The following is a 13,044-nucleotide window of genomic DNA, read 5'->3' as shown; positions in this document are numbered from 1 at the left end:
ATTTACAGTGTTCTCCCCAGATCCTTTTAGCTGGCATTTTCAGTAATCACCGGCTGTTTTTGGAGTGGGTAATGAAAAGTTGGGTCACAATACACGGGCCACCACCCACCGCCCACATTCAATGTTATAATATTTAGACTTTAGTAAAAGCAGAAGAACCCACTAGGCTTAGTAGGTTAGTATCACAGCAAAGCTTAATAAAACAGCTTCCACCCTAGTCCCCCTCATTGGCTGCTGTGATGTGAAATCTGGGTGATATCTGGGCCTGTATTCTCATCAGTTTGGAAACCATAATCAGTACTTTACCAGAATCTTCTTGCATCAGCACAACCATTCCTAGCGACCCTTGTAATCCAAAAAGGGCCACGTTCTTGAATTTGGCGACTGTGGCTAAACCTCCACCCCCCTCCTGACCCACATAACACATACTTTTTGATAAATGCATTTTTAAAGGGCAAAATTCCCTTGCATTTGTTTTAAAGTATATCAAGATAGCTCTGATCTACCTGTGAATAAACAGCTTCCTTCAGTAAATGAAATCTTCTTTACCAGCAGGTAAGCAGAGCTAGGCTCCGCCAGCTTGCACCACTGCAAAGCTTGCTCTAAGACTCTCTCCTTGGGATGTAATGGTCTCTCTGTGTAAAAAAGAATAAAATAAACATTAGCAAAGACTTTTAGGGCTCTATCAAACAGTGAATCGGACATTCCCTTAAACTTTCCCTGGTGGAAATAAATTACTGCCATTAAATCACATGGATCTGGAAGATTCCCACAAGGGAATGTTTGAGGGAATGCCAGATTCTGTTTTATAAATAGAGCCCCTAGTAATTGCTCAGTTTAAGATTACCCATACAATCTACACCGGTAAAAGGCAGAGCTAAGTCATTAAATATTAAATAAATACCACATTCTAAGGATTTTTTTGTAGGTGGGCACAAATTGCACACTTTCTAGTGCATTTAGTTTGGAATTGAAAACATACTAAGACATGTGACTTTTTCCTGACATGTTCTTCTTATCTGCTTCTAGGCTGCCTGAGACCTTTCTGCTAAGTGATCTTCTCTCATGAAGTAGTGTCTAAGCACTGTGACATGAGCAAGAGGACAAGCTGTGAACCTTGTCTAAGATTCAAAACTATCCAACATAAAGTTTACCTGGGGTTAGGACAGCAGAGTAATGGAGCTGAGGAATGACAAAGGTAAGTGAGTTCAACTGACTCAGGGATGGTCTTGCCTGGAATAGACAAAGTGCTGGAGTCTATTTGAAATTGTTTTTACATTCCCATGGACTTGTATGGTTTACAAGCAAACTGAACACCCCCAGTGTTCTCCCCAGCCCCTTTTAGCCGGGCGCACCACCCGGCACTTTTCAGTAACCACCCGGCTGTTTTTGGGTAGGTAATGATGAGTTGGGTTACAATACAGGGGCTGCCACCCGCCTAAAATTTGTTCCCACCCAGCTTAAAATAATTTCTGGGCTGAGCACTGACCCCTATATCTTACAGTCATTCTGTTTTTTTTTTTGCTAAAAAGGTAACTACTCAAGGTGCAAAAGAAGTTATAGCTCCTGTATCCATGAGGTCAGTGGGCCTAACATTAATTCCAAATTTATTTTGACAGTGAAATGAGACTCAGAATACTGGAAGAATGCTTCACTACATGTTAATGCTATATTATGCTCAGTAACAATTCTGAGCACATTTTATTTGATTGTTAACCTTTAATCCAGTTCCCATAATTTGCAAATTTTTTGCTTACCCAGTTCACCATTTTCAAAGACTTCAAAGGTCAACCAGATGTCTGTGCTGGCTGGAATATTCCTCATATCTAAAACCTGATTGGTTAGTTCTTCTGCTGTCATCACCGGAGAGACCTAGAACAAACCACAAATTAGTTTTGAATTTTATTTTGATCAAATCTTTGAAATTCTGCAAACTTTCCCAGCTGCTGCTCATGGTGGGAATGAATAATTTTTAGAGTATAGGTTAGTTTAACTTCTTGTTTTTGAAGCTGTTAGATAGTAAGAGGGTCCCTGTAGGAATCACCTGATCAGTTATTTTAATAAATCTGTTGAACAATGGACAAGGCTGCTCATTGTGGCTTGATTTTCAGGGACCCAACTAGTTTCTTGTTCTTTTTAAAAAATAACTTCTGTATGTGGCTCAGAAATTCTGGTGAACAAGTCTATGTCAATAGGAAATCAGGTCTGTACTTAGAGAATTAGGCACAAAAGAGTGTTACAAGGGAAAATATACAACTTCCTAAATGGCTCCATGACTTACCTTTAAAGTGACGCAACAGTCTTGTTCTTTTCTTTCCAAGTAGACCTCAATAATGAGATCCCCGGCTTGTGACAACTGTTTAGAGAAAAGTATGTTTGTATTAGATTTTTGGTAATTTTTCAAGAATACCACTTACCTTATAGTACAAACAGTTACATAGTAAAACTTTTACATTTAAAGTGAGCCTGCACCAATAAAGTGTTACCTAATTCAATGCCAGGCTGTACAGCAGGCTCTTTGCTGAAGCTGCCCCAACAATGTACTCTAAGCTTCCTATCAACTTTCTAAAAGTAAAAACTGTCTTTTAAGACCCTCACTACTATCCATCACTCCATATCTCCCCTCCTATTATGTGATATTTCCCCCACCTATTAGATTGTAAGCTCTTCTGGGCAGGGTCCTCTCCTCCTCCTGTGTCACTGTCTGTATCTGTTTGCCATTTGCAACCTCTATTTATTGTCCAGTGCTAAGTATTATGTTGGCACTATATAAATCCTGTTTATTAATATTAATAATAATAATAATAATAATTATAGGGCAAAGTGTGGTATCCAGTTAAAGCACTCTGGCCTGGTAATTGGCAAAAAACTAAATTATGGGAGACTAGGGCAGTATCATGTAGTCCTCATTCTCACTCAGATCAAGGTGTTGTTTAAAAAAAAAAAAAAAACAATTTACTGAGGTTCTGGCAGCAGATGGTGCTGGTGTCGCTGGGGGAAAACAGTGAGAGCTACACTATCCAGCACTACTAAAAGCCCACTTTTTAAGCTGTATGATGAAATCAAACATTAAACTGCTACAAAGCCAAAGTAAACAGCTACTAACCCCTCTAGAGTATAAAAAAGATGGTACCCATAGTTCCACCTTAACCCTTTAGGGACACATGAGGAAAGTTACTACAGGAAGTATTACCTGCACATCTTTCCAGGTGGTGATCAGGCTGTTTTCCAAATCCATCTGTGTCACCTGCTCTTCATCAATCTACAATTAAAAAAACAGTTCTTGAAACATCATTTGGCCTAAAAATATAACTCCTCCATAAATATAGAAAAACACTAGTATACATTCCTCATAATTCTTTCCCTACTATGGGATACAGATGTAAGAAAATCGTCTTGGGATTTTCTTACATCTGTATCCCATAGTGTACCTGTTTTGAAAAAAGATAAATTCAATATCTTCTAAGTTTTTTTATACTAGTCTAACCCTACATACCTGGGAATATCCTTCACATTGAAACCCATAATACAAGAAATGATATTGTCCCATTCTCTGATAACTTCCCGGTCAGGTATTATAAATTATTTACATGTTTATGAATAACTGGCTTTACCAAGCTGCTTCCCACAGATATCATGCAAAGCATAACTAGTAAAAAAAAAACAACAAAAAAAAAAAAACATGCCCTGACTTAGAATTAAGAACAAAAACTAGCAATTGTATGGACTGAAGTTATCCAACAACATCATTATTATGCCATCTGCTGGAGAGATTTAGAAGGTACAGGCATTCTACATATAATTACCGTAGTTTAAAAGCTTTTCCACAGGAAGGTAAAGATACTCCTACAGCTTTTGTTTTTCTTTTTTACTTTCTATGTAAATCTTGCCTCCTCAGATCTTTAAAACAATTTCCTGGTCGCTATGCTTCACTAGAAAATACATACAAGTTCCCTGCTGGATCAATTTTAACAATAAAAATGAAGGAAGTAATTTACCCAACGCCATTTTTAGTCATCAAACTATACTTTAGTGATGTGATATTGTCATGGGAAAAGTATAGGGCTGCCATCTCTGACCACTCCAAATAACATGTTCGTTTTCTATGCTAATGCTAACCTAGAACAAGTATGTTTTCAATCCTGGATCCAGTCTATTCCAGGTTTGCTGGTTCACACAACAAAGTCTATCTTCTCCAATCTTGGATAACTCTAATAAAAATTACCCCACTTACAGATTGATGGTTCTGGGTATTTTAAATAAAAGCACTGGAGCTGGGTACACTCAATCATTTAGCATTTTTAAAAAAGGGCCAACAGTGGCAGGCCCCATAATTTTAGCATGATATTTCCCCTTTTGCTTCCCCAAGCATTACTATATGCCCTATCCAGACCTCAAATTAGACACTTATGGTATTGTAAATGTCACAGCCTACAACAAGGTGGCCAGATTGTTGCCCTAAATAATTGTAAATGCATTGATTTTCATGAAGATTAAATGAAGTCCATTTATTTGCCATGCTTAATGAATAACAAGTTGGCCATGCTTGCCGCCCCATTGCTCCAAAGGGAGACAATAAATCTGCCCACTTTTGCATCAACTCCCTGAGAACTGCATAAGGGGCTAATCTAAGGTTAGTGTGATACTGCGAGAAACAGCAGAGGAGGAAAATACTTTTAAAAATTTGTTTCAGAAATATGAGAGCTGCAATTGCACTTGTCGTATGATACATACTCCGCGGCTGTCATTCTTACTGTGTGTTTGCTACATGCTCATGCCATAAGTTACACCTTCCAGGTTAGTGTTAGGTAGTAAAAGATAGGAACCCCAGCCATAGAACTTGCAAATTCAATAAAGTCAGAAATGGTAGCTTCCATATTTCTATCATGACTAGCTCAAACACAAAGAACAGTCCTCATCAGTAACTCAATCATGAATATATAAAATGAATATAATTCTACTTACAGAGAAAACACTTGGATAATTGTCAATCAAATCTTCCATTATCTTCACTTCATGTTCCCCTTTACCCTCTGTTTGGAACAAACTCGGCGCAAATAGAAGAGCAAGATTCTTGGTGCACATTTGGTTAAGATCTGCACATTTTTGGACCCTGAAAAATCATTGAATAAAGCTGTTCACAGACATCCTCAAATAAAATTTATCAAGCCGAAATGTAGAATACCTCCCTTAATACAAAATCATGCTAAATATTTAGGAACAGCTAAACACAAAATAATAAAATCTTAAGAGGACACCATACAAATGTTACCAATTCAGAAAGGTTAGCAGAATAATATGTTTTTTTACTTAAAGTGTAACTCCAACAAAAACTATACTAAGCACAAATGAAAGGAACCCTAGCAGTGTAAATCAGTCAGGTATCTGTGAATGCAGACTTGTGTGTTTCTTGCTGTAGGCATAGGCTAGAATGACACAGAGCGTCTTAGAAAAAGTGATTTGCTTGCAAAGCTGCAAGGTTCTGCAATCTAGCTCCTATTTGCAAGAATACTGACATGGTCATATTTTGAACATTTTCAACCACTTTTAATAAAGCTTTCAAGTTTAAAACAATGGGATGACTCAAGGCAACCAAGCATATCCCATCCATAAAAAAAATCAAACATACAGGTTGGGTTTTGTAACTAAAAGTTGGCTGAATATGCTAGAAAATTTCTCCTATTGCTTAAACTACATAAATTATTTGGCTGTGTATAGGAATCCTAAAAGTATATAAAAAATATCTGGATAGATGAAGAATTAGGTAATCATGAACAATACATACACTGTGCTCTCTGATTTAGTGCTTTAGGCAATTTAATTGTTAGTATATATTATAATGGGGAAAATCCTGGAATCCTGCAACAGCACCTTTAGCCACATTCCAATGCAGTGCATTGTTTCTTCATCTCAAATGAAATTATTAAAGCTCTCTAAGGCGGGAGAGGATACTTCAGTGATGCTGGGTGATCCAGAAAATCTGGAATGGATCTGGTCCTCAGGATCTCTGATGAAGGTGTATCCCTTACTAATACTATTATTACATTACAATGATCCTATTTTACATTTTTGGCAGGTGCATTAAAAAGTGGAGATCAGAAGAAAAAGCAAACATAGAAGTGTTGATTTGGTATTTGACACCATTACTTTATAACCATGCCCCTATTGGTAGATTGGCTGGTTCAGGCAAATGTACATCTGAGGTAATTCTTACTGTTTCCCCCACAATTAAGCTGTCAAAATCACATCCTAAATATGACAGCTTGCCCTATGGCTGCTGAGAATGAATGAACTTCTATGTGCCTGCGTGTAAGATATGTCATTCTGACCTGACCAATCAAGATGGCCGAAGAACGAAAGGAAAAGAGGAAGATGATGCTGGTGCCTGTGACGGAATGGGGACAGATGAGTATAAACAGGGTTTAGTTCCACTTTAAAATACCCTAATAACCATTTTCAACATTCAAGTCTTGAAGAATTACCGGTAGAGGTGACCAATCAGGGCAGCCGATGTCGCTCGATTAACTTTAGGAAGGCTGTTAATCAGCTCCATGTATTTTTCCAGTCTCTTGGACTTTTCTTGATGTTCTTAAAAAAATAAATACAAAAAATAAAAAATGAATGGCACGTCATGAAAATTAATATATGAACAATTTCAAAACCATATGTGTGATCCTAAATTTGAACTAAATATAAATATTCATGCCAACCAAAAAGCTAAAGAGTAGCTCTCTTATATACTGTACATACGGCACTATGCACATCTCTTAGAATTTCTGAAGCCTCATAGAAGGAATCCCTCCTACTTCTGGATTTTGTCAGATGTGAATATCATGTAGTTATTGCACATCAATATATCATAAAATAGGCATGTTAACTCTAACAGGTGTCCCAATTCACATTATGCACAATTCATGACGCCCATCACTAAATATATTCTGGAGCAAAATTACTTACCTTTCTTAACCAGTGCTTTTTACAGAAAAGGACACCGTAAAAGACAATTTTGCACTTTGTAACACAAACCTTACCATGAACTATTGAGAATATATGGAAATTTATATGAATATACAGTTTTGTTCAGAATAATAGCAGTGTGTTATAAAAAGTGAATAAAATTTAAATTGTGATACCTTGGCTAACAAAGATAATTTGTTCCGGAACCACACTCTTTAGCTGAAACAAAGCGAAAATTCAGCTCAAAGAGGCTGCAGTTTGTTATCGTGCATCCACGAATGCATCAGTTAGCCGAGGCCCAAACACAGCTGGAAAAATATTTGTTAGCCGAAAAATTTGTTAACAGGGTCACTCGTTAGCCACAGTATCACTGTACTACCGTGTTTCCCCGAAAATAAGACACCCCCCGAAAGTAAGCCTTAGCAGGATTTTTGGCTGTTTTCGAGCAAGCTTGAAATATAAGCCCTCCCCCGAAAGTAAGCCCTATTGGCCTCTTCGGAGGGTGTGGTCACGTGGTACACGGAGGGATACCAAGAGGAAGGAGGGAGCAGGGAGAGAGAGAGAGCAGATTTCAAAAGCACTGGAGCAAGGGGTGAAGAAATTGCAGGGTTAATTAACCTACAGTACTCTGGTGTGACACTAGCACTAAGAGGTTGGTGGATTCTCTTTTCAAAAGGTCCTTGCTGGTATTTTATTCATTAGCAGCAATGCATATTTAATAATTTATTTTTATTTATTTTTTTGCTTTTACTCAGATTTAACATGTAACTCTCTCTATGAGTCACATGTTAATTGTCCGCACATTTTCTTGTTATGTTGCACTTGTTTGCTTATGGAGCTGTTTTTTTTAATTACTCATTTATGTCAATTTTTATTCATGACTTCTTGTATATAACAGAAGAAATCTGTGATTTTGACAGGTCACAGGTAACACAGAGGTATCCTTCTATAGTAATATTGGTTGCAGGTTTTGGTAAATACAGATTTTTGTACATGAATAAATATAGATTTTTTGTGAGAAAAATAAGACATCCCCTGAAAATAAGCCCTAATGAGATTTTCAGAGGTAAAATAAATATAAGACACTGTCTTATTTTCGGGGAAACACGGTAGCTTTTATTTCAGTACACACAAATGCATTGGGAACACTGCACATTTTATTCAAAATGAAAACATGAAGAAAAAAGTATGAAATTAGTGTTATTCCTTTACTGAAAGGAAAATATATAGACTCATATGCTACAATGGCAAAACCAACATATGGGACAGTCCAACTTCATTGTACTTTTTTTGCATTTTTGTAACAATAATAACATGGAACGGGCTTTTTTACCGCTGTGGCGGTAAAGACTGAAGGAGAAACCTGCAGCCTCCTGGCTGCCTCCCTGTGCATGCATGGGATCGGAACCTTTTCAGGAAAGATCGAGCATGTGCAGTGAGATCAGCATATTTTTTTACATTTTCAGGAAGGTGTGTCACCTGATCTTGCATTTGCGCAATCCAAGATCGGGTGATGAGAGCAGAAGAAAAAGGAAAACGATGGTGCCTGGTGTCCAGACTACGCACTGGACAGAAGAAGATAGGACATATTGCGACTGACTGGATTAGGTTCACAAAGGGAATGACTTCTTTTCTACCTATAAAGGAAAGTGTCATTTTGAAACTCAGACAGAAAGAGGAAACTCAAAATTTTGAGTTATTAGAGAATTATGTGAAAACAAATCTTCCAATTGAAACACATGTTCTGGGGTAAACTATTTATAATAATTTTGATAAATTTGCACTTATTTTTGTTGTGTCTTTAGGGCAGGAAGTGAAGACAAATCTCCCTACTGTTATTTAATAAAAAAAAAAAAAAAAAAAATTAAAAAAAAACAATGTCACCCTTGCTCACACGAGCACTCATATAACTTACTCCTCTGTCTTACTCACTGTCTTACTTACTCATCTTGCTGTGCTTCTGAAGGACGCGTTTACTTGCCAAGCTCTGTTTCTACTAATACATTTGTGTGTACCACTGTCCTGAAACTTTTTTCTTATTACCAAAACAGGAGTTTCACTTTAAATGTCCCTTTCAACCCTTTCATATATAAGCTGATTAGAAAAGAAAATGGAATGTTTACAGCAAGAAGAATTTATATACATGCAGATCTGCCTCCCTGTACCTTGTCTTGGGTTTTAATTTCATGGTTTAATGAACAGTATATTTGTTTTTTGTCATAAACAGCAAGCAAATCAACAAAGATAAACGTGCTGCTGTTGTATAAAGACGTGGAATTTCACATTTAAAACAGCACATTTGCCTTACACAAAGGATTTAAAGCAGAATTTTAGACAAAAATAAAAACACATTATTAGCCCAATTAAAATAACATATAAACCAGCTACATCAGTCAAAAAAATTGAGAATAGAATCATAGATACTACTTTTTGCCAGTAGTTATTCTCAGGCAAGGACAATCATCATTCAGTCCACTTTTTCTGAGCCCAGGTTGTTCTGGACTGACTCCTGGCTGAGACTGGCCAGTGAAAGGAGCACAGAACTGTAATGAGTTCATGTCTGCTTTCTTCATCAGAATGTAACTTGTTAGCACAGGAACTGGTTGACTTCTTGTATGTTTTTTTTAAATTCACACACCAGAGATGGCAAGAAGATAACACTATTTTAATTTACAAAATACATAATGCTTACAGAGCTGCAAAAATGATGCCTCTGTTATGTTTGCCTAGAGTTCAGAAGTTCTGTCACAGTTTTCTATATTGCAGAGATTTCAGAAGATGCCATTCATATCTGTTATCATGTCTATGCGCAGGAATGACATGCCACACATGACAAGACCTTGTAGTAGCTTTCTAAAACTTCCTACAAATATTGATGTTCTCACAAATATTAATTAGACCCTACCTGCTAGAATTTCACAATCAGTTATAATGTTGTAAAGAGAGAAAGCATCATTCTAGTACATATATGCAGATTTATGGGTAATAATGTTACCAAGGGCAGCAAACCTATAGACAGCAAGGAAATGATTTTATCTCTTTTATGTTCTTTTAATCTTTTGACTGACATGGGAAGATTGTTCCTAGGTATTTTACCTGCAGCTTCCCTCCACTGTGGATGACGTTCTGTTGTAAAAATAGGATCATCCAGCTCCCTGAAAAACCTCTTCAGCACATCTGTCACATCTTCAACAAAGTTGTCGCTAATGCGGAGTTTGACATTTCGGGCATCTTTTCGGAACTCATCCATGAGAAGTTTAATACGTGATTTGGCCCCATTTTTCCGATATATTCCCTCATGCCGAAGACCTATAAAAACACACTGCAATGAGTCCAAAATATCCAGATGTGGACATTCAGGTGCTCCTGAGACAGGACAACTAGTCAGCCTAAAGTGAATTGTGCTGTATAATATCTCAGCTTTGCATTATGGGGAACATGTTCACAACTGAGCTGCAGACACACTGAGCATGCTAGTCTAATCTGAAGGAGATTTATGAAAGTAGCATTTTAAAGTAGGCTGTGCATGCAGAACGTCCTTTAAAGTATTGTTTTTTTCTTCTTTCCTAAACCCAAATGATCAATAAAGCAATTATGTCCTCATGAATGTACCGATACAATGCTCTACTCATCACTCATTATCATGAATAATGATGGTATGTAACAGCAATCTTTCATGTATCATGTGTATCAATAATCACTGTATATGTGCTTTTCCTGTATGCTTTCAAAAAAACTCAATTTATAATAAATATATGAGCATTCAGATTGAAATTAATATGCTGATCACAGACTTTTTAAAATAAAACTTAGTAAATATTGCCTAACATACTAAATAAAATATTCAAAAAACTAATACCACATAGGAAAATGATAAGTCATTACAGTACAGGCTTTAAGATGCTTCATATTTTAAATGTTACTTTTCCTGCCCATTTCAAAAAAGATAAAAAAGGACTCCGGTGTAAATATTTCTAATACCTATATGTACTCTAAAGTCTATGAAACTCCCGCTCTTAAGTGTTTGTTAATTTTTTTATTCAAAGAAGTTATAAAAGGTAAATACAGAGCTATAACTTTCATTTTATTATTGCATCAGTATTAGTATAACAAAGGAAGTAATGGTCAGGCAGTGCAAATAGGACTGGGTAGAAACAAGAAACAATTTTTAAATGGCATGTCTAAACAGTAAAACAGCTAAAATAAATGAAATAAAAACAAAATACAGAGTAAATAGGTACCATACAACCGGTCTTGTAACTACCTCTGTGACTCTTATTTTCTATAAACTCCATCTAGCACAAGCAATATTCCAAAATACCTTGAAATTTTGTCCATGAAAGCTTATTATTATTTCAGGTAGAAAACAAATTGCACCCACCGTACTGAGTGAGGAAAGCAATGCAGCTGTCTACAATGATGGGAATGTCGTTCCTACTAAGTTGCTGGTCTCTTAACATGTTGCCGCTACTGCATGCTGCAGCCTGAATATCAGAACCCCATGCCAAGAAATCTGCCCGTGTGATACCTTGTAGATACAGGGTCCTACAGTATACAAATAAAGGTCAAGTCAAGAATAAAACTAAAAAAGAAATACATAGAGAACATCCTTTGATTTATATACACATTATCTTTTCTGGTCCTGCCATCATAGGATTGGGCTAGCTCTACCATCTGACACCAATGGCATGTTAACATGCCGAAAATGAACCAGAAAGAGAGAATTGCAGTGAACATTTAACTACACAAGAAGAACAACAAACAGAACACAGAACTTTGTAAATATTATCAGTATATTGCTGTTGTATAGAGCCTTTAAGGGCAAAAAAAACTTTGAAGGACTGATCTGAAATTTGTTAGGATTTAGAACAATTATGTATTGTTTTATGAGAAACAATATACAAAATGGGAAACAATATTACCATTTTTTTTGCCAAAAAAACCTTCTGTTTGTTGTTCTTCTTGTATTATACTGTTCTGGGTTGGCAAACGCCCCATGAGGGCTTTATTTTTTTTTGCTTGAACATATTCTATACCACCACTTATATGTCTGTTTTGATAACCTTTTTTTTAACAGTTTTTTCCTTAATCATTTGTCATGGCAGCAAACTAATAGGATCAGAAGTTGGTGCTAGACGTATGGATATATTGATGTGTGCAAGTGCAATTACCTTATATGCAACATACAGAATGTATAATGTGTTGTTTTTGGTTAAAATACAAACTAAAAACTACAAACAAAAATAAATACATAATTTAATACACTGTAATACAACAATTTATAAACATTTTAAATGCCCTATATTATAGTTACAGATATTGTTTATGCTGTTCTCAAGAATGGGCACCAGGTGGCAGATGAGCCTTATGTCAAATAGTCTCCTTAGAAAAGAAAAGTTACAAAAAAAAACATAAAAATAACTTAAACATACCTTCCCTTTTCTACAAGTATTAATATATCTTTCTTCTCAGAATTTTCCGTTGCTGGTGACACAGCTAAATTTAAAAATTACATATGTAAATAAACACTCATTAAAATAAATACAATCTTGTTTGAAATATTTTCAACTCTTTCAAAATTAGACAGATGCTTAAATCTGAAAACACATGCATTCAAGTTAAAAAAACAAAAACAAATGGGGGTCAGACATAAAATAACAAAATTAAGAAAACTAGGACTAAAGTACGACTACATATGCCTAATTTATTTAGATAATATTTGGTTAGCTTAGATGTCAACTTCATTTTAAAGCATCTAAGTTAAAGTTAAAGACAGCGTGAAGATAAAATGGTGATTACAAATTATAACGGCAGCAATAACACATGGTTATCTGTTAAGTGAAATAATACTAATAAAAAATGACATAAATAAAACAACGTGTTTTTTTCAAAAACTTTTTCACTGGGTAAACGTTACACATCCCAATGACACCTAATGACACATATGTTTTTATCACAATAGTCTTTTGTAGCTTTGCAATTAACTTGAAAGGTTGGCAGGTATCTGCAAAAACCACTTTGATTGCACTTTGATTCATGGAAAAATTTGATTTTTGTTTTTAATATGTGATATATTTCCACTGGTCC

At 35.9% G+C, this 13,044-nt stretch overlaps 1 protein-coding gene across 4 annotated transcripts in view; it reads right to left on the bottom strand.

Annotated features, from left to right (window-relative positions):
• The window catches only part of ARAP3 (ArfGAP with RhoGAP domain, ankyrin repeat and PH domain 3), a 98,990-nt gene that overhangs the window by 10,862 nt on the left and 75,084 nt on the right, over nt 1-13,044 (bottom strand). For all 4 annotated transcript variants that reach the window (XM_072400603.1, XM_072400601.1, XM_072400604.1 and 1 more), the window contains 9 exons: nt 12,390-12,453; nt 11,339-11,502; nt 10,054-10,266; nt 6,483-6,588; nt 4,966-5,113; nt 3,194-3,262; nt 2,282-2,356; nt 1,758-1,872; nt 507-635 (listed from right to left, as the gene is read on the bottom strand). In XM_072400603.1, the coding sequence (XP_072256704.1) occupies nt 507-635; nt 1,758-1,872; nt 2,282-2,356; nt 3,194-3,262; nt 4,966-5,113; nt 6,483-6,588; nt 10,054-10,266; nt 11,339-11,502; nt 12,390-12,453 (1,083 nt within the window). The remainder of the gene's footprint in view (nt 1-506; nt 636-1,757; nt 1,873-2,281; nt 2,357-3,193; nt 3,263-4,965; nt 5,114-6,482; nt 6,589-10,053; nt 10,267-11,338; nt 11,503-12,389; nt 12,454-13,044) is intronic.

Source organism: Pyxicephalus adspersus, chromosome 2, assembly GCF_032062135.1.
Source record: "Pyxicephalus adspersus chromosome 2, UCB_Pads_2.0, whole genome shotgun sequence".
NCBI classification, from domain to species: domain Eukaryota; kingdom Metazoa; phylum Chordata; class Amphibia; order Anura; family Pyxicephalidae; genus Pyxicephalus; species Pyxicephalus adspersus.
This window is presented reverse-complemented; position numbering and strand designations above follow the sequence as displayed.